General features: G+C 40.5%; 1 protein-coding gene across 1 annotated transcript in view; it reads right to left on the bottom strand.

Moving 5' to 3' along the window:
* Positions 1 to 21951, bottom strand: part of polrmt (polymerase (RNA) mitochondrial (DNA directed)) — a 48699-nt gene that overhangs the window by 3807 nt on the left and 22941 nt on the right. Inside the window, exons 12-19 of the mRNA XM_080472610.1 lie at positions 20884 to 21006; positions 18525 to 18704; positions 17407 to 17493; positions 15903 to 16016; positions 7675 to 7727; positions 4139 to 4237; positions 3733 to 3805; positions 1806 to 1897 (exon numbers count right to left, since the gene is read on the bottom strand). Coding sequence (XP_080328736.1) covers positions 1806 to 1897; positions 3733 to 3805; positions 4139 to 4237; positions 7675 to 7727; positions 15903 to 16016; positions 17407 to 17493; positions 18525 to 18704; positions 20884 to 21006 — 821 coding nt within the window. The remainder of the gene's footprint in view (positions 1 to 1805; positions 1898 to 3732; positions 3806 to 4138; positions 4238 to 7674; positions 7728 to 15902; positions 16017 to 17406; positions 17494 to 18524; positions 18705 to 20883; positions 21007 to 21951) is intronic.

The raw sequence follows: 21951 nt of genomic DNA on the forward strand, positions 1-21951 counted from the left end.
TATTTACACAACATAAATACAAACTCCACAACTTCCACTTCCAGATCAATGTGAAAACAGTTTTCTGGTGTCAAAGTTTACAGAGCAAAATACGTTTAAAGGAGTGGGGGAACTTCTTTTAATTGGGGAAATCTATCCAAATCCATATTGTGACAAGTAGAGGCAACTCAAAATGTCTTTGTAGTTCTCTGAATAATGTTCTTGTGATGTTTGGGAACAGCAAGAGGTTGAGGTGATGTTGGGGAGGAAAGGCTTTAGAAAAGGTTTCCAATTATCCCACAGAGAGAAAAACACAGTTAGATGATGAGCAAAACAAAGCCAGAGGCCAGTAAGATAGAAACATGGAGGGAGGGAATCATTTTGTGTCTGATGTCACACAACTGGAGAAGAAAGTGTCGGTTTTACAGTCTTATGACTTAATGTGTGTGTGTGTGTGTGTGTGTGTGTGTGTGTGTGTGTGTGTGTGTGTGTGTGTGTGTGTGTGTGTGTGTGTGTGTAATATAATCACATCAAACTACCATTGTAAGTAAATCATCCAATGTTTAGGTGAAGATATGTTCTAAGGTGATACTGAGGCTTCGGTCAGGCTCAGATTACAGACTGAAACTTTCTCAGTGATCTGCTACGATAAAAGTCCCGACTTTTTCAGAGGGATATATATGTCTGGCTTTCATCTGTATGGCAGTGCAAGGAAACCCTGTGTTCTCACAGTATGGAGAGAGAAGAGGAGAGGACCCCAGAGTGAACCTTGTGGCACACCACAAGAGAAGGAAGCGGTGGCAGACACGCAGTCCTCAAGGCCGACACAGAAAGTTCGATCTGTCCCGTAAGATCTGGACCATTCCAGGGCCACGTCCTTAATCCCCACCGACTGTTTCAAATGCCGCAGTTAAATTTCATGGCACAACACAGATGCCAGAGTCAGTAGCTAAGAGAATGTAATTATAAACCCTTACAAATGTGTTGATTCTGTGCAGAGATTTAAATCTGGATTAAAAAACCCAAGAATGTGTATTTGCTGGAGAAGGAGCAGGTAGTAGTTACTGATGGGTTGATGAGTGTTTTTAAACTTTTATAGTGGTGGGGACATCGCTGACAACACTGGTGAAAATCATACATTTTTAGGTAAAGATCATGTTTAACATTAGATAAGAGTTTAGGTTAGCTAAGATTTAGAGTAAAATGTTCACGTTTCTTTAAGACGTACTCATGGTTGTTTGATTTTAAACCAAAATTTAAAGGAAATGTTGTTTGTCGACTCAATGTCTCAGAAAGTGAGGAAAACATGTGTGTGTGTTCTTGTATTTCTATAATGATACCATCATTATTCTGAATCCCTGCCAGCCAGAGCTTAAGCTTAGAATCCAGTGAGTTTGAAGACCGGCTCAGCCAGGTAGTAGAGCGACTCTGCAGAAAGTTAATGTAAATTAGAGCAATTTCCCCAGAAGGCATGGAAACACACCATAAGTGCCTATGTGAGTGTACATTCTCTATTTTATAACGTCTGTCTTGCGTGCGTGCTGAGTTATATAGCTTTGTCTGTACAATAAAACGGCCATAAAGATCAGAGAGTGAAGCATAAACACACAGAGTAAGATGGATGATGATAATTGTTTGCTGTGTGAGAATAACTCAAACAGAGGAAGAGGAACAGAGAGCAGATAGGACTGACGAAGCACCGAAAAATTTACTCGTAAGTGTTATGGAATATTCAACTGCCATGCACACTATATGACAGTGTCACCTGAGATTTGTGTGAGTGATCCTAACAGAGGGTATTCCTGTGTGCAGGTGCGTATACTCACAGGAGTCTAGAGCAGTATTTCTGGAGCAGGAAGTTTGACAGGTCCTGAAGGATTGGCTGGCTGTGCAGGGCAACAAACTGTTCCCGGCAGATCTGCCAGGAGGAGGACGGGGCAGACAGACGAGGACATTCAGTTACTTTGGTCCAACAAACATTTAGTCGGCAAACTCAATGACCGGGTAAAAGAAAGACTACACCGCTCCAGCTGCAGATTTGGCAAATAATCGTCACTGAAAAAAAACCCTGATGACACTGTGAGAAAAAAATCCATCCATCGTGAAAGAATAAGAAAGGAGTTCTTGGAAGGTAGGAGGTTAAAGAAACTTTTCGTTTTTGTAAATGATACATGTTGATAAACATCCGTCAGTGTGAGTTACTTGAGTTTATCAGTTTCACAATATGTTACACAACTGCAGTGTATCCCTGCAAATTCTCTTATAGTAAAGATGTTGATAGGTCCGGTCGACACCTTCGTCTGCTGTTGTAAAATCCACCTGATTGTCCAAACGCAGCTTAAAATGACAAACCAAGCACTGATGGCCGAGCTCAACAACTTGGGTGTGGTTTGTGGAATATGGGGCGGAGGCCATTTGACCCCAAAATGACAAGCTTCTGCTTCTGCTCACTACAAAACAGCAGAGCCTTTGCAGATGTGCCTTCTTGAGATCCAAACATTTTCTGTTATTAATGTCAATTGACACAACTTTCTGAAACTGAGGGCTATTCCTGGTTTGAGTCAAGGCTTGGGGGGTCTTTCTGGGTGGAGTTTCCATGTTTTTCCTGTGCTTTTGTGGGTTTTCTCCAAGTTTTTCTCAAAAAAACCTGCATTTGAGGTGTTCTGGCAACTCTCAAACTGTGGTAAATCGGTGTGAAAAAGAGCGCTCGTGTCAGTCTCTCTGTCCTGTGATGGATTGGTGACCTTTCCAGAGCGTATCCCGCATTTCAGCCAAAACCATCAGATTGGATTGCCTATAGCGCTCGACAACCCTGAGCTGGACAGAGCGCTAGAAGATGAATGGATGGAGGGTTCAAATGGGATTCTAATCAATATTTACATATGTGAAGTCTCACATTTATTAGCAGCAATTTACCATCAAATAGAAACATGCAACTTTCTTTATTTAACTTCATCTCCACTTGTTTCAACATTGTGTGAACATCGTGGCTTTGTTCAAATTTTATAGGTACAGAACACGAGTACAAGCCCTGTCGCATACTGACCAGATCACTGCATGCACCATGATTTATACAGTTTCAGTCAACGCCATCAAACTCCATCCATCCATCAGCCCCAGACGTACCAGAGACCATTTAAACGATAATGTTTTTCATATATTCAGGTGTTGACTAAGAAATTTAACACCTCTCCTCTGCTGTGTTCAATTATCTGTGTAACGAGGAAGGCGTAGTCACATATCAAGAGAGCGATGGAGAATAAATGTTGTGAGGGGGAGCTGCTTCATTGGTTCAAACTCCTTTGAGACCGGGTGAAGATATAAAAATGTGCTCTGATGTGCCATCTACAGAAAACTGGGGCTTTATATGGTAATTTGATCCATTTTATTATGCACTGCGTCTCAATCTGGGCCTGGAAAGCTAGTTTCAGCTGGCAGAGGTGAGCAGTCATTTGTTAAACACAACAGGCTTTGTCTGGTGGTGCTACCTGCAGCCGGCAGGCTGCAAATGTCTGAAACTGCGACAATACAAAGTTTGTCTGTGTGGGCTTCATAGATTCTTCCGTCTCAAGAAAAGCAGTGGCACACGCTCAGTTCTTAGTGCTTCTGAAAACACACATCCATTCAGCCGTCCTTGCTAAAACCTCAGAATTAAACCAAGAAGGAGCACGAGGACCAATTTTAATAAATGGCCGGTGAGAAGGTAAGGCGCAGGACCGGAGACACAAAGACAATACAACTGTAAAGCAATACCTTGTTCATGGTGTCCACGGTGATCGCATGAGTCCAGAAACAGTCGTGGACTGAGACGAAAGTCAAACCAGCACTGTGAGGTCGTCGCAGGAGAGCATGTGAAGGGAAGATGAGAATGAAGGTGCGGCAGAGAAAGAGAAAAGACAAGGAGAGCGTTTATGAAGTGCACCAGACACTTTTACAAAAACAGCTACTGACGTCTCTGTGTACGTTACTTGTAATCATGTCATTGTTCCACTATGGCGACTCCACTTGTCAACAGGACAATTCAACAATGTTGCTCCAATTTTTCTAATATAATGACTGACTCGATTAGAAGCTCATAACTGTGCCTTAAACACTTCATTGAACAACCAAGAGGAAAAAAACATTCTTTCTGGTCGTCAGTCATGATATGAAAGCGTACCTGGAGCAGTGGAGAGCAGTCAGCATCATGTGTGTTGAGTCCAAAGAATGAATGAAGTTTGGTGGGAAGGCATTCTTCTGTTTAACTGTATCTGGTCTCCTGAGGAAGGACACGCAAACACAAGCGTCGACACAAAAATGAACACGTCATGAAAAACAGTTTTGTGCTTTCTGCGATGGTTCCTGGACTCTTTGATGCTCTCTCATATAATGAGACGTGTCAGCCAAACCAGCTCACGAGACAGAAGTGGCCTCATAATGAACTGTGCTCACAAGTCCCTGGGAGACAGTTAACAATCTAATGTTTTGATTATTGTTTAGGTTTTTTTGCCGCACATGAAAGACAGCGTGTGTTAGTGAGCCTTGCATAAAGGAAGCTGTGCAATCAGGCTGTTTTAATGAAATCACAATTAATTTATGAATAAAATATGGATGCTGATAAAGGCACAATGTTGTGTGTGTGTTCACAGCAATTATCTACACATGTGTATTATTAGCATCTGCTTTTTAACTTTAAATTAAAATTGATTTAATAAGTGTTTTGGCACTTTCATATTAAACAAAACTTCTGCTAACCTCATTCTCAAATAAATTCACTAAAAAACACAAGAGAATATATTCATCAGTAAAACCTGGGGGGGGGGGGGGGGGTGGGTGAATTATTAAGAACGGACCCTGAATAAAATAAAACATGGAGTTAGATCCCCTGAAAGTGAGAATGCCTTCGAAACACTCACACCTGTCGACTTGCAAGATAGAACCTTTGGGAAGTCTCATTCTGAATGTTTCTCTGGTGCAATCACACTTGTTGGCTTCACACCAATGCAACTTTCCTCTGGTAACACACACACCGTATACAGAGAAAAGGTACCTCTGCCCATCCACGTGCTCGTAGATCATATTCAGTTCAATTCAATTTATTTACATCATGTCACAATACATTCATTTGAAGGCACTTTTACAAAGGAGAAATATAGGTTATTTGCGTAGCCCCAGTTGTCAGAGTAGCATCACTGTGGGATACGAGAACCCAACTATTGTATTAGATTTAATATGAGGTGTGAAAACCAGACCACCAGAGAAAATTCGTAGCACTTTCGATTTTGTTGTTGCAGTGTTTTCCTGTTTCTTCGAAGCCTCCTAGGCATTGCCCAGTAATGTGCGTCTAAATGGATGATTGGTCCACAAAAGGAGTTTTGCCAAAAACATTACGAGCAGCAGAGGTTGTGTTTGTTGATTCCAGTTTTGTCCTCGTGCCTCGTAAAAGTGGAGATTTGTACAAATAAGTAGCTAACAGCAGTAAGTTAAATATTAAAGTTGATTTATTTTTTTTTTTTAAACCCAATCTGGAGGATAAAATAAGTCCTTTTTTAAAATTAAAGCAGGTGAGCTGGCAGAGTCAAAATATATTAGTTACACAGTGGATATACTCAGTCCTGAAACTCCTCACCGCTGTCACATTCCTACATTAATCCACAGATCAATTGCAGTGAAAAAGGCCTCTCTGTTCAGATGGATTTCAACATCAATGTTTTTCTGTCCTATGGAACACCCCGGGGGGACACCCTGGCGCCAGGCTCTCTAAACAATGGCCAATATGAAAGCACACAAATATACAAGATATAAAATAAACAGCACAAGGGTAATATAAATGTTGTTGTTGCTGCTACTGATGATAAAACATGCAGTGGAAAAAAAGCACCCTGCCAATCTTTATCCCCCATGTTCTCATTACCCTGAGCCTGTGCCATTCAAATCCTTTGGGCTGCCACGGACCTGAATGCTCTTCTAATGGGAACGCAGAGCGAGCAGAAAGGGCTCGAGCCAAACCTTGAGCTAAAACAAAAACACACACAGGCAGACTCCATGCCTGTCTTGTCAGTCTCGCTTTCCTTCTGTCTTGTTTTATTTTTGGCTCCAAAATGTTACACTTTTATCAGGCTGCTTTTGTTTCTGCTGTTCTGGGCTTCAGATAAGGAAAAGCAAAAATCCGTCGAAAATCAATTGCAAGTGAATTCGGCCATCGGCGCATTAAAAAACGACTGTCAGTCATTTTTCTATTCTTTTCTTTGTCCCGACACCGACACACACACGGTCACAAAAACAAACATGGCAATTTTAAATCTCATTGGCGTGACAGAAGGTGCAGAGTCACTACTCTAGGGGTTAGTAACCACGGCTCTCTGAAGCATAATTTTAATCCCTGCGGAGCAATTGAGCAGGCTGTGGGTTCACTTAATATCACCAAGAGGCAGAAGTCTGAGATGAGGCTTCACATTTACGGTGAGTCTTTACGTTAAATGTCTTTTTACTCTACAGTTTAGTGGCCTGGACAATCAGTACTTCTTTCCTCAAGATGAGATGAGAAAATATAGTGAATATTCCTGCCTGCACCTGCAGGTGCCTGTGATCATTGAGTTTTTTTCTTGGATTCTTAATTATAGCAGATGCAATCCTTCGCCCATTAGTGTGCGTCTGTGTGTGGCGGAATGAAAATGGCAAAAGGTAGTAATCGTGTCAATTTTGGTTCAAATCGTCAATAAAAGATGCTTTCTCTGTCAGCAAAACTCACAATGCAATCACAACTCTGTCCTGCCTCTCAACCCTGACTTCCTCCGACCACCACTCCGTCTGAGATAGATCTGTGGTGTGCTGTAGATGTCAGATCGAGGAGGGCGGCTGTCCGTCTTTGTCATCGGTGTCTCCTGTGTCAATATTTGACTTTCCATCACTGTCTCTCATTCTGTCTCCCTTTGTTCTGTTCTCACCTCTGTCTAGCCGCATTTCTTATCTCTCATTGTTATATACACTTCTAAAATCACTAATAGAATAATTCCATCTGGATTCTGTTGACTTTTACACTTAAGTCCCATAGCCGCTGAATGGTCTCTTTGTCGCTGTTTGACAGGTGAATAATGACTACTCTTACGTCAGCATGGTATTTCTATTCAACAACCGAGGTTTCTTCCTGTTGAAAGGGAGTTTGTCCTTACACCATCATCTATGCTTTCTCACGCGGGGGTTGTGCGTGTCAGAAGATGGCGATGTTGTGATTGGCACTAAAACTGAATTCATAAAACTAAATTGAAGTGAAGGAACTTTCTGTTCACAAACCCTCAATCCAAATGGTGTGAAGTTCACTTTCAAACTCTTCTGAACGGTATTTCCCCCCCGACTTCCAGACAAATGCATGTTTACTTTGAGTGTGAAGGAGCAATTAGTCAGTATATCCACTGGAGACAATGTGTGTGTGTGTGTGGGTGACGTTTACGACAGTGTCATAACAGCCTCGAGTGATCCAGAAGTGAGACAGGGACTTGTCAAGTTGTCGACATTCAAAAGATTTGTAAACAAAAAGCTGAAAAAAATCATCCTGTGCAAATTCACATTTTTATCACCAGGTCACCATTATAATAATAATAATAATATCAATGAGGTCCACAAAGTGAAAAACAAAGTGGTGACAGCACATCTGCTGTAGTTCAGCTGACATCAGAGGAAGAAGGAGAGAAAGATGTTCGCAGCAGGACGACTTACTCTTTAGTGTCGTGGGTGATCCTCAGGTTTATGTGCTGAATGGTGCTCCTCAGCTACGGAGACAAAACAAAGAAAAGAAAATGGTTAATCGCAATCATCGGGTCGGCCTTAAAGTAAGATTCAAGTGCAAGAAAAAAAAAAAGTCTGATTCGACACAACCAAATCTTTAAAACAGCGTTTTGTTCTTAATTTAATGTCACTTTCTAAAGCTTTAAAGACACCACTGCACTGTCAAACTTTTGTCAGCAAAAGAAAAGAAAGAAAGAGATTACAATTATGTTCAAATCAACTACATATTTATCAAACTCACCATCTTCCCAAGTCTTGATATTAACTTCATTACATATATATTCCTACATTAACTCATCAAACTCTTACAATGGATCGCTGCAAGGATAAATTCAGAGGAAAACACTCAGCAGCATCTTCTTCTTTGGCCTACAACCACAGATTTTTGATCATAAATAAGCCGAGCTGTTGGATTGAGGAAACAGAGATGCAGGTAAATGGCAGAATTTAAGACAAGAAATTAATCCTTTTAAAGAGTCACTAGAGAAAACAAGTAGCTGAAAGTGAGACTTCACTACTTCATCCAGCTTGCCGAGTTTCTGCAATACTGCAGTAAAGGAATTTGTAGATGGTAGAAAATTGGAAATGTGATACGTAATATTTAATTAATCTGCAATATAGAGATTACAGACTCTACATTGCAGTACTGACAGCAGACCGGAGTTCACTTGATTTCAAATGCAGGTTCAAAATAATTGCAAAATACCAGCTTGAGATTTTTGTGGTGATTTTAAAATTCAACTGATCAGAATTTAAGTGCAAGTAAATTAATCTAAAAATAAAACTATGCATGAGCATAAAACAGCATGCGCTTTTTATGAATGTTGAAATCCATGCAAGTTAAAATTTGAGGTTACTTTTGATCTTTTTCATATTTCATATCATTTTAGAATGCTCTGAAAGATGGATTGATGTGTTGTTTGAAAATATACCAGACATACTTTTGTTTTCCCTAAACTAAGACTAACCCAAAAGACAGTCATTTTCTAAAAAAAATAAAATAATGAAATGTACCCCCTTGGACCTAGGCACAGGAGGAAATAGACTATTCTCACAAAGAAGCTACAGCAGGTAACAGACAGCCACCTCCTCATTAATGAAATCACTCAAATTATTGTGTTTACTTTGTTCACTGTTGAACTTACACTAATGTATCTAAGTGACTCTCTTATTTCGCCTGAACATGTTTTCCTTTTTCACTGATGGAGCCATTTTAATGAAATTACATCCAGAGCACTGCAACTATTTCCATTTGTCCATACTGCAAATGATCAAAGGGCTTTTATTATCATTATACATCATTATCACGGTTTGCAATTAGATTAGGAGTGGGAAATCTCTTGTGGTTTGCTTGTTCTAAATAATGAATGGACTTGCATGACCTTAAGGTCTATTTATTTAATGGATTGAATCAGGAAACAGAATAAAATAAAACAATACTCAAACACAAATATGGATAATAAAATTGGAATAATTCTATTGTTGCATTGGCAGAAAGAAAATAGACAAATGCAGTTGCTGCCTTGCTTCATACTGCAGCGAGCTAACTTTCAAATATGCCTATTTATAGGCTCTTTAAATAAAACGGTTCCATTCTACATAAAAGAAATACGTCCTGTGACGACGATTGCAGGACATCACAGCATGACTGATTGCCTTATGACCCTTAAATAGCCACACCATTGGTGCTAAGGCACAACCCTTTCATCAGATCCTGGTTGCTTCTCTCAGGGTTGAACACCGAGTACCTTTGAAGTCTACATATATCTGCAAATCTAACTACTTGCCATCCGGTTCCACTCTGAGTCAGTAACAACCTCCCGGAAAGCAACACTCGCCGCACAGTTGATGTGTTGAGCTCTCTTGGGGGCTGTAAAGGTTTTTTGGGAGCAGTGAAATGTCATGTGGGGTTCAATACAGAGATGTTTTCACACTTTAACAGGGGGGAGAAAAAGACATACTCGACAAGAATTACACTGTGGAACTTCAATGATTATAGGTATTGATTTTTTTTTTAGCAAAGTCAGCTCTGACAAAAAGGTGGAAACTCAACATCAAGACCTCCATCTATATCGACGCCAGTTGAGACATTTGGGAATTGGTCCACCGACATATTGACAAGAGTCACTGAACCTTAGCCTGAGATATTACAGCCACGCGAGTCCTAATTGAAAACAAGATTTACAGCAGCGATGATCAGCATGGGTGTTGTAATAGCTGTTCAATATCTAGTTTGATGAGAACTATGGGATGTTTCTCCATAGGTGCGAGTGTGTGCAATTGCATTTGTTTGCAAACTGCCCGTGGCTGTATTCCGCTGGGATCGACTCCAGTGCTCTGCAACTCTTAGGAGGGTAAAGAGGTATAGAAGATGAATGGACGGTAGAAGCCTGGGAGGTATTTAACACAATACTGATGATATGTTGTACAGAAACATGAAAACTCTGTCCGAGAGAGGTCGAGATATTTGAATAAGTGAGAAGGAGTTACGTTGTGGTCACAGGGTAGAATGCCATGTAAATTTTAAGGGTCCATGGTCGTTCAGATTTCACTGTTAACCTCTGCTGTGGACTGACGAAACCGACTGACACAGCCATTCTTTCAGATATTTGATTTTTGTCATTGAAATCTTAAATATATGAAATCATACATCCCAAACGAGATGTTAATCCATCCTGCACACTGCATTGTATTGTATGTCTAAGAACTGAATACGATGAAGATAAAGGGCAAGGAAAATGGGTGTTAGCGGGTAATACGGCTCCATAAACTGCACTTCGGTGGAAACCACAACTTTCTAGAATGATTTAAGTCGCAGGTGTTAAAACAGGCAAAAACATTAATAGCTACAGGGGGTCTTCAAGCTACCCAGAGCAGTGGCTCCACTTGATTGTTTGGCAATTGCTCTGTGATAAATTACAAAGTCACTCAATTATCAACAAAGCGCTCCAGACGAGAAGTGCAGCATGATAAAAACCTGTTACTCTGTGATATGGCCACTATCTCATTCATCATCTCCCTAAGAATACATCTGAAGGGGTCTGTCCTTCCCCCCTTTCAACGTCCTCTCTCTAAATGGACATCTTTGAAGGGGAGAACGGAGACACTGTGACGTAATATGTGTTGAGGGCAAAAGAAATGGAGGCCGTCTTTCATATGACTTATGAACTGCAACGTTAAAAATGAGGTCACACCCGAACACTGTACCTCGGCTCATTATAATGCACCGTATATATGCGCATGATCTGCGTTCAAGACCTGAGCGAAACCCTGAGGCTGTGATGAATGAGACCCTGGCCGGCCCTGCTGTGTATCTGTGGGGAAAAGCCTCCAGCTGTCTAAATCTCCCCAGAGTTGCAGTGCAGAGGGTCATGGAAGGAACAGCCATCAGTAACCACATAAACGCCAAGAGGGGGAATCCCCATCTATCACACGATGGTTAACAGGAAGCATGTTCTCTACCGGAGTGGACTCAGCCCTCTTTTACACCCAACAGTGGTCCTCTCTCCACCGTTCTGGGTCACCTGGGCCTCGCCGTGCCCCATTCTATCCACGAAGACCGATGAAGACAGCTGCAGACTCACAGCCACACATACACACCCCTAACTACCCACACTTCCAATGACCTTTTCCAGACCTTCTTTCTTCCAAACTCTCTTTTTATTTTGTCCTCCAGGAGGTGTCCTTGAAACTTCCGACTGCATTTATTATTTCTCCCCAAAATGCCACGAGATCAACGAAACATCATGCTACCCCCGGGAACGGCTCTCCACAGTTCACAGCAAAAGGAGTCACGGAGGGCATCATGCCGGCATTTAAAGATACTCGGTTCTCTGAAATTTTAACAAAAAGCCCAGTCATCCTGACTTTACAGGCTTTACGTAACGCCACTGTACTGCAAAAGAAGAGAAAGTCGGATAAATGGAGTAGACCGTTTGTTCATCAAGGTAGCTTCATGGACGTGAAACTAGAACTTCAAAATTTCAAGCAAGTGGTATTTTAAAAAGAACATTACACAGGAACTAAACTGGAAGCAGACCAAGAACAGTTAAAAGATAAACAAAAAATGAAGAACAGCTGGCATCATAGAGCTGGGTGTTATGGCACAGTAGGACTCATGATATCTATTATCCATTTTTTCTATATTGATTGAAATCAATATTAATGCCAATATGAATTATTGGACTAATGCTGTCTGTTTGAAAAATCCTGACTTGGAGTAACTCGAAGAAAACTGGGTTAAGAAATCAGCTGGCAGACTTCACATACATATATACTAACACGTATGGAAACCAATTAATAGGTGTAATCATATCTTATTGGGTTAATTTGTTTTGGCTTTGGACATGATTTAGACTCATGTTTACTTAAATAATGGCGCAAATGTAAATCAAGTCAAAATAATACAAGTTACAGAAAGTCTAAAAACCTGCTAAGTTCTTATTTACAACAAACTCGGGAGATGTAAGACACGTCGACTCACACAGAGCCCCATCTTCTGAATTTTTATTGCGGATGAATATAAACATATCCTGACCTTTCGATGATCGGAGTCGTTTCTCCAGCTGGGTGGAAAAACACCCCAAATCAATGTCTTTCAAAATCAGATACAGAAAAATAGAAGTCACCTCTTCCCAATAGACCGCAAGGAAATCTATAGTTGAAAAACGCACACCGCACATTTATTTGCTTTACATCAGGTTTTGAGTTTTGGTTGAATGTCAGACTTTGTGGTCATTTTCACAATAAAAGGTTGTTGTCAACAGTTGGTCCATAAACAATAAACAACATTTATTGGCAGGTGATACTTAGAGGCTTTTACTCTGCCTGAAACATTTCTACCTACGTCTGTCTTCCGTCTTTCGTCAAGCTTTTCTGCCCCTGACAGGACCTCATAGTTGTGTTGTCGACAAAATAAGGCAACAGCTTGTCATTAGAATCAACCTCAATTTCATCACAAGGCTGTGTCAGGATTGTTTAATTGTGTGGTGTGATGCCGTCGCTTGAAAGATCACCGTCAAGATGACAAAGATGGGCAAAGTAATGCTAAGTGACCCAACAATGAGCTCATGTCTCACTTTTGTGTAAGAATGAAGGAGGACATTCATGTAACACTGTTGTAACATCAATAGACTCACTAACTCATAATTTATCCATGACTGATGAGAGGAAAGGCCAAAAGTTAATTTCCAAATATTAACTTTCAGGCTTTGCAACACATTAGGTATAATTATTCCCAGTGTACATTTTCTGAATGACTGGGCTGCACGCAACTTTTACTATTTCATCTGCTACTTTGAAGCACTGCGGCCATTTGTCCCAAGATAGCCTCACAAAACCCAAATGAATTTAATTTATTCCACTCATAGGACGTTAGATCACAAGCTTTTGGTGACACTATAAAGTCACAAATTCAGCCAACCCAGCTGATGATTCCCTCGTGTGGCTGTCCACTGAGAGTGAGATTTTACTGTAGCTCTGCCTGAGAGAGAGAGAGAGAATAAAAAATAAACAGGGAATCTGAGCCAGAGTGACCTCTGATCCGATTAGCATCTCCCAATCCTGTTAGGAGGCTCCCTGATGTATGTTCATGCTCCATTCAGCTACTCTATCCAAAGTATAATTTCCTCACCTTCCATCAACCATGGAAAATCCCTGATTAGTCAGGTCAGCATTCGTATCCTCTTCTCTGTGCACACACCGAAAGGAGCCAATAAACAAAATTGCATGGATTCTCACAAACACACGCTCCAGTCTGAGATATATATATATATATATAGCTCATTTCTCCCGACTCACTGGTTTTCCTACTATGCATCACACTTCAGCTTCCTATTGTATCTAGAGTCTAATTATTAATGACCCCGAGAAACACAGTGGCTTTGGATTGAAGAGGCAGAAAGGAGGTTGGGAGATTGAATTTAATCCAGCTACGCATGGAGAAGGTGACCTTTCTGCAAGTTCGTTTCATTTTTGTTGTCCAATGATGCAACTGGATTAGGGAATTATTACAGAGGATAAAAAGAAGTTATCTGTGAAATGTAAGCTAAAACCTCATTACATCAAGCCCACTACGTCAACAGAGAGAGCAGGAGAGATCGAGGAGAGAAAGAGAGAGAAAAAGTGAGAGAGGCCCCCCCTCAGGGGACCTACCATCTGCCACCCTCACTCTCCTGCACCTGCTTATGAGGTGGCACTCCCCTCCGAAGACATCCTTATGCTTGATGTCATACTAAAAGATTGCCCATGCTGGGCAGCGAAGCAGCGTGCTGTCTGGTTGTCATTTAACACTTCATGTCTATCCATCCAGTTCATCTCAATAATACATTTAAAGATTTCACAGGTCCAACAAGTCTTTCCATAGTTGGTCTCTCTTTAAATATATGCCGATTTCAATATTGTGTACGCACGCATTCAGCCGTGTTATCTGCAGACGTGCTGGCACACAGGCATATTATCGCTAAGACGTGCTACTATCAGGATCTCCATAGTGACGGACCACTCAGCTATGTTGCCGAGCTCCATTACAGATCAGCCACTCACTGCAATCACGATACACCATCAGTTGTGCACTCCAGCACCAACCCCACAGTGAGTTGGAAAGCCCAGATGAGACATACCTTGCGCACAACAACCAGTACTCAAAGTCCAGTGATAAGTTTTGTGTCCTGCATATTAAACGGGGACTGATCCAACTGAGCTGACCTTCTATGATGCCTTTGGACGTGGGATATACAGGGCTAAAACAAGTAAGTTATTGAAAGTATCAGGTCTATTGTTTAATGACAAATCTCAGCCATTTGGAAAAACAGTGACGGCACTTCCTTCATCACACAAGCCGTCACTTCAACACATCAAGCCTCAGCAAGTAAGCTGCACTGTTAATGCAAGTCATTGTTTCTACCTGTCCAAGTTCATGAACAGTAATTATATTGTATTTGTTTGTTGTTGAGTTTTGTATAAATGCTGATTACTTCAAAACAGCTATATTGTAATTGGAACAACTGAAATAAAACTGAACTGAATTAAATCCAGTAAAATAATTCTTTAAACCAACGGCAGCACTTGTTCTACATTAATTTAACGCTCGACTACTGACCACAGTGGAGCAGGAACATTTTGTGGGTTTGGGGTAAGCCTAAACTCTAAAATATTCAAGAGTAATTTTGCTCTTGTGTCTTCTGAATCCCTTGAGGGCACTTGGCCTTTGAAATAAATTCAACCGCACAAGAACTCATATGAGGCTTAGACTTGACTATCAATGTTACTATATGAGTAACAACCAGAACAGGGAAACCTAGAATAATGTATTCAATCACGGACCTATCAGCAGTGGATGTTTCTAAATGTCTTTTTAATTCTACCTAATTTATATATTGAATGTCGCACTGGAGGAAAAAAGAAGCCGAGCACAAAGAAGTGTGCACCTCTCCACAGACTTACAATCTTGTGAAATCATATGTGACCAGCAGCCTGCTCTCTGCCTCCCACTAATGGGCTGCCCTGATCAAGCTCATTAGAAATTCCATGAAAGTTCAACGAAATGTACTGTGTGGAAATTACACAGTGGGATGACAATTATAGAGAAAGTGATGATGCAACGCTTTCTTACTGCCCTGTGGAAATATTAGCTACAATGTGAATGTAATAGGCCAGCAGAGAGAGGATTTCTATTATCTGTTGCACTGTCAAGAGAGAGAGAGATTAATGAAAAGGTCAGTTAAGGATGTATTGAGAAAGCGGTGAATGCTCAGACAAGGAGCAACAAAGAAAGAAGAAGAAAAATGAGTAAGACAAAGTGGCGACAATAGAAAAGGAGAACATGAGAAAGTTCAGTCAGCTGGCGAGTTCAGAAAATACAGTGAAATGTAGATTGGCCTGTAATTGGAAAAGCTGACTAATATATGTTTGGAAACAAATGACGATGAGGAGAAACATGTTACAGAGTAATATGCTGATTAAAAGTAAACTAAAGCCAACCAAGATCCAGGCAAGGCGAGCTCTGACACATTATTTATAACGCCAAACGTATTTGTTAGTTTATATAAAAGCTATAATATTTTGCCTTTGTGAAAAGATCACAACTTAACCACATTCAAATCAAGTCAAACCCTCTGTAATGTAACTGTAAGCTTTCACGTCTCCTGCTGAAGACTTACCATTTGGTTGCGCGTGCGATGGTACGGTTGAATAACAGGTAAACCCAGAGGTGTTACCCACTCCACAGTGTGGCCACACTTCGAGATGAGCCTGGCACTGTCCGTCAGCCAGTCCTGTAACAGAAGGACACCAGTAAAGCGAGAGCACAATGAAGATTGTTTCCTGATTACTACATGAGTTGTGATGATGATAAGAGTTAATACTGCACAATATTTAGTCAAACAAATGAGATGTTTGGGCTATGGTGCATTTCAAACAAGAATCAGAAAAGAAAATCTTCCAGGAAATTAATGAAATGCTTACAATATTGACAATATTTAATTGATGCATTTTTCTGCTTTCCTTGAAGAAGCAGCTCATTACTGCAGCAGACCACCTGTTGAATATGTGTTAAATCATTGCTTACGAGCTGGTCATCTTCAATTCCACTGCCCCTTTTTTGAAGTGACCCTGGGCAAGACACTGAACCCAATGGAGGTTGAGCAACTTGCATGACAGCTGTGGCTATTAATGTGTGTATGTGTGTGTGTAAATAAACAGTGAAATGTGTTTCGTGACTGAAATAAAATAAGTGAAGTACATCCATCAGTGTCTCACAAGTACCTCCACACACGCACACAGGAGTTTATTATGTCCTGGCAACTGGAGTTATGGCAGACTGACCCTAACTTGCTTCATTCATCTTTGACTCTATGGATTTACTTCAACAACAAAATGGAATGAGAAAACAAAACAAATCAGAGAAGCAAAAGAGAGCAAAATTGAACATCCGACAGGTCGGTCCTGTCTTGTCTTCCTCTGAAGGCTGCTGTAGAGTAAAGAAAAGTGGAGGGCCTCAAACAAATGATTAGCAGTGTTGACAAAATAAATGTAAAACAAACATGGAAGAGGTCTTGTGCGACTGCACCAGGACTTGATCAGCCACCCCCTGTCTCACGACAACCCTTTTGGCTATAAAAGGAAAGAGGATATGACCTATATAAAAGCAGTAGGTAGTCATGCACAAACACACACAGACACACGAGCATCGGGCTGGCGCCAAGGTATGATGGGAATGGGATTTTTCATTTCAGCCTGGGGTGTCCCTGTCCATTCCTCAAAGACACACACACACACACACACACAGTGGGTGGTGTATCTGTTTGCTTGCTAGACTCCTGTGTGTAGAGATAATGTACTATCCACTACCAGGTGCACATACTAGATCTATAAATGGAGTGTATGTCATAAATGGATACTGTTGCCAGGGCAACAAAGCAGTAAAATAGTCATAAATAAAAAAATGAGAATGCTATAGTAGCTCAGTAGAAAAACGTATCTAAAAAGTTTATTATTCTTCGACAGATTTATAGAACATCGAGTTAAGACTTACAGGAAAAATTAAAAAGTGAACAATTCTGCTTAAAGCCATTACTGCCCATGTCAAAAAATTAGAGACAGAGACAAAATAGTATGTAAACAATATGGCTTTTCAAATGATTGTTTGTTTTTTAATGTCCTCACCTGAATCTCTCGGGTTCCAGTAAACATCTCCTCTAAGGCACCGAAGACCTGTCGCACCAGGTAATAGGAAGCCTCCCATATATACTCCTGGAAATACATAGATAAATTATTATACTTTTGAAAATATTGACACTGGCTTGCTCTGCATGTATTTTAATGCAATTCATAGCTAGGATTAAATATACAATGCAAAAAGTGAAATGTTGCAGGACAGAGTTGTGTAGTCTGCACATGATTTGTGATATGATCTCCTTAGAGGGCACTGCCTCATTCTCTGCTTCTATTCCCCTGTAATCAGTCACAATTATACTTTTCTCTAATTCCACGTTAAACAATTAGGGACATTATGCAGAAGTCATTTAGCACAATACTCTGGCGTTAAGATTGTCGCTACACTGACAGCAGGACCGAGCTGATTCCATCTGTAAAGAAAATCAGATTAACTTCAACCATTATTCGGAACTACATAGCAATGGGACAGATAATAAGCGATACAGTGATGTAAGAAGATTAAATATTTCCATTCCCTTGCTATGGTCTTATTTGACAGAACGTATATGCCCATTAAAGAACCAATTCTATCCAACCATGTCACAGTGCAGCTAAAAATAGATTCACAGTGACTGCAGATGATATCAAACACATCTATTGTTGGATTGCACTCTTAGCCTTCCTGAAACTACCTTAAACTGTTTTGCGCTAATGTGATCTGGAATATATTTGACTAAAACAAACATTCAAAGCCACAAAGCTCATGTGGCGACTCTTTTTTTTTTTTTAAATCAAGGTCAAAGTTAGTGAAATCTAGTGGGGTGTGCCATCAAATCTGATAACATTAAACTCTGTGGTCACTGTCAACTGTGTGATAAATGCTCTCCTTCACAGGATGCTAAAAAATGGCCTCGACTTTATTATGAGTCCGCAATACCATCTGACCTTAATGCATTTGCAAGAATGTATTTTCCTGGAAGGCTGTATGACAAGAGACCCATATACAGGAGATCCTGTGCCAGAGGAGCAGTCTGTCATATCGAGCTGATAGCAGGCTAAAAATAAAACAGGACAGTGTGTGAGGAAAGCCCCTCAGTCCACAACACCACCTTCCACCACTGCTGTACCTTGGGGAATTCATCAATCTCCTTCAGTCTTTTCTCTATCTGGAGGCGTCCCCCGTAGCGTGTGACCCCGTACACCACAGTCATCACTGTCTGCTTGACCACTTTCCTGCTGATGAAGCCCTCCAGCGCCTTGGCGACCATCACCCCAGACTCTGCATCCCGAGCTCGGAACGCCTCCACCTGAAACACACAAGAGTGTTGATATGGAAAACCATGTATGTACATGAGATTGTCGCACGCACGCACACAAGCACGCACGCACGCACGCGCAGTGTGGAGAACAGTTAATGTGAATTTTTAGGACACCACAGAATTTATTTTGTGAATAACATGAATAATTGTCTTTGTTGATAAGCTTTTATGTAAATGAAATGTGAAATTTGCAAATAACAAACCAGTATAAACATGTAAAAACAAATACTTTCACTAACAAGTGTGGCCACATTCAGTATCATATTGACAAGCCAAACGTTTTTTGTTGAGTTTTTTGGGTTGTTTGGGGTTAATTATTTACCTATTTGGTTTTCAAATGTCAGAAACAATGAAAATTAAATGTAGTAATGAAAAGAAAAAAACTCAAATCTGACTTCACCAAATGCTCAAAATATTGTGACAAAAAGCTAAAATTCAAATGTCACAAATGCTGTCACAATAATTTCCGCAATGCAGAAAACAATAGTCAGTGGGAAAAAGTCAGACACTGTTCAAGATCATCAAGACAATTACTCTTCATTTAAAATAATTAATCAGCCAATAATTTCAGCTTTAGGTGGTAAGCAGACTCAAACACTGTGACTACTGCCAGAGTTAATACCTGCAATAAGATATGAGATGTGAAACTGTCAAAAGCTGCTTTGTTTGTCCTGCAGTGCCCATCAGTGCTTGCCAGTGGTTTGGTTGACTGTAATGGTTTGAAGTTACTGATAAGCCAAAGAAGTGAGTTAGTCTCAGCAAATAAAAAATATCAGTGTACCTAAAACTGAAACGATAAAGAAGCTGAATGTGGTACAGACACTGACGTTTGCCTTCAGTTTAAACCTGAATGTGGAACCCCTGTCTGCAGTTTGTGGAGGAGATAATGCTGTCAGATAAAAGACTTGGACAATCTCTGCTGTCTAAATTGTAAAATTGCCAATTGCTTTTTGCATCTAAACACTTCTAAACATTGATCAGTCGGATTAAGCTTTGTAATAAAATAGAAAACCACTGAAACAATGTGTCGCTATTAGACAAGGAGATGATCAGAGAGTTTGGTGAGTGTTTCTGAAAAGTGTTTGACAAAGCTGACAAAGGTCTTAGGACAATGAGAGATTTGGATATTTAGCTGGAGAACGTCATGAACAATGTCGACTTTTTGTCTTTAGCTCTGACCCAAAGCTGTGATGTCTGTAACACAGTTCGTGTGCAACAACAAAAGACTTTCAGATCACAGCAGTGAAAAGAGCAGTATTGGCAATGAATTGTTCAGAGGTAAATGCATGCTTGAACAAGCTGAGACAAAAACAGGACAAACTGGCAGGTGTTTCCCGGCCAGTGGCAGCACAAATCTAATTAAACTACAAAGAAAGGATCTTTGGTTATAACATTTATAGATTCTAATGTTATTTACTGCAAGCAAAATGACATTTCTTTCATCTAAGTTGTTTCACATTGTCATTGCCTGATTGGGACACTCGTAAAAAAGGTTTATTCTTACCTGTTGCAACTGATAATTAAGTATAACATTACAAAAATCACTTTTACTTCGACTATATACGTGCATGCATGCACGCTGGCTCTGAGGTGTAAACTGAGGCACATGAAGGAAAAAAGGCTGTGAAATACAGATCTACAGTATTATGTTATAATAACTGCATCACCTTCGACGGGCAAACCTTCAACAGTGAGGTAGCGCCTTGCCGTAGCCACTGACAACCACACACGATGGACTTTGCAGAAGCACTACAAACAGACACTTTTCTTCAGCTCACTTTGATTCCTCTTGCAGTGGAATGTCACTACATCTCACCGGCAGCTGCATCCTTTGATAGCATTCGATCTAAACTTCCCTTGCGAGACTTCAGGCATGAGAAGCACATTCCTTCCTCTAAACTTTGATGTGAGGCAAAAGTGGCCGAGCACTTTTTAAATGTAAGCTGTGACCTTAGAATATTTTTATAATGCTGAACTTGTCGCTCACTGTGGGATCAGGTGAGTCATCTGAATATTAACAGCTGAGGAGCTGCCACGTGCCTTGCAATGAAATGTACCATGATACAGTTGTGTAGCTGCAAATCCATGCAACAAAAAAAAAAAAAAGGAATTGAACAATGCACAACAGTTTTAATAATAGAAATAATCAAACTTTTCAGGAGCAGACCTGTTGCGCTACTCCGCTGTAAACATCCTGGGGCAATTCACAGGGCATGAGGTTGACGGATGTTGCACCAATAACATCCCTCCCAAGAGCGGCGTAGTGCTGAAGTCCATTACATGAGCCGTCCTGGAGGAGAGGTGGGCAAAAAGATTAAAGCGGCACTGTGGACCGGGGGCCGATAGGTAGGAAGACAACAATCACCACAGGCTGGGTTCAAGGTTCAAGGACCATTCTCCCTCCGAAACGTATGAAGACATCACCAAAACTGGAAAAAGTCAATCATCAGCAAACGTTGAACCTTCAGCTTTTCCATGTGTGCTTAGTGACAGAGCAGAGTGCTGCATCTCATTTAAACGTGTCCAAGCGTGCGTGTGTGAGATGATGTTGTATCTACTGTATATAACTACTGGGGACAGTAGACATTCATTAACATCAACTTGATGTAAATGTGTTTCATTTAGCCCAAAGGTTGTTTTCTTTTTCTTTTTTTTTCTCCCATAGTGCATGGACTGTTTGGATTAAAATCAAAGCTACACTAGGTGTAATGCTGGGAGCTGCTGTCCTCTCAAAACATCTGCTGAGCTAAACAGTCTTCGCAACACCGATTAAACGGTACATGTAACACTGATCTAAACAAACACTGCAACATACTATTACAGCTTGCAACACAGCGCGTTTCTCTTAATGATTTTATCTTATTCTCATGAAGACGACGTACCAGGAAAACTGTTAAAACTTGCAATACATTTATCGTTTTAGGCGTGATTTCTCATAGCGATTAATTAAAAAAATTTAAATAAAACTACATTAGGAGTAAATTATTAGAAACATGACATGACTTTTTTCTGGCTTAGGCTCGTCTAAGAGAGGGCAGGAGCTTGAATGTCAGATCTCAGAGAAGGATATGTCAAGATGCTGCCTGGTCTGTAAGATAAGCGCTCAAAGTTTATGGCAGATAATATAAAAATGGCCCCAGATGGCTGGGGAGGTCTTGGCTTGTTAACTTTGATTTGCCCTCTAAAATAGCGCTATAAAACATACCTGAATAGCACACTTATTTTTAGCAGGCTA

This window comes from Lipophrys pholis (genome assembly GCF_963383615.2).
Source record: "Lipophrys pholis genome assembly, chromosome: 10".
Taxonomy (NCBI): Eukaryota; Metazoa; Chordata; class Actinopteri; order Blenniiformes; family Blenniidae; genus Lipophrys; species Lipophrys pholis.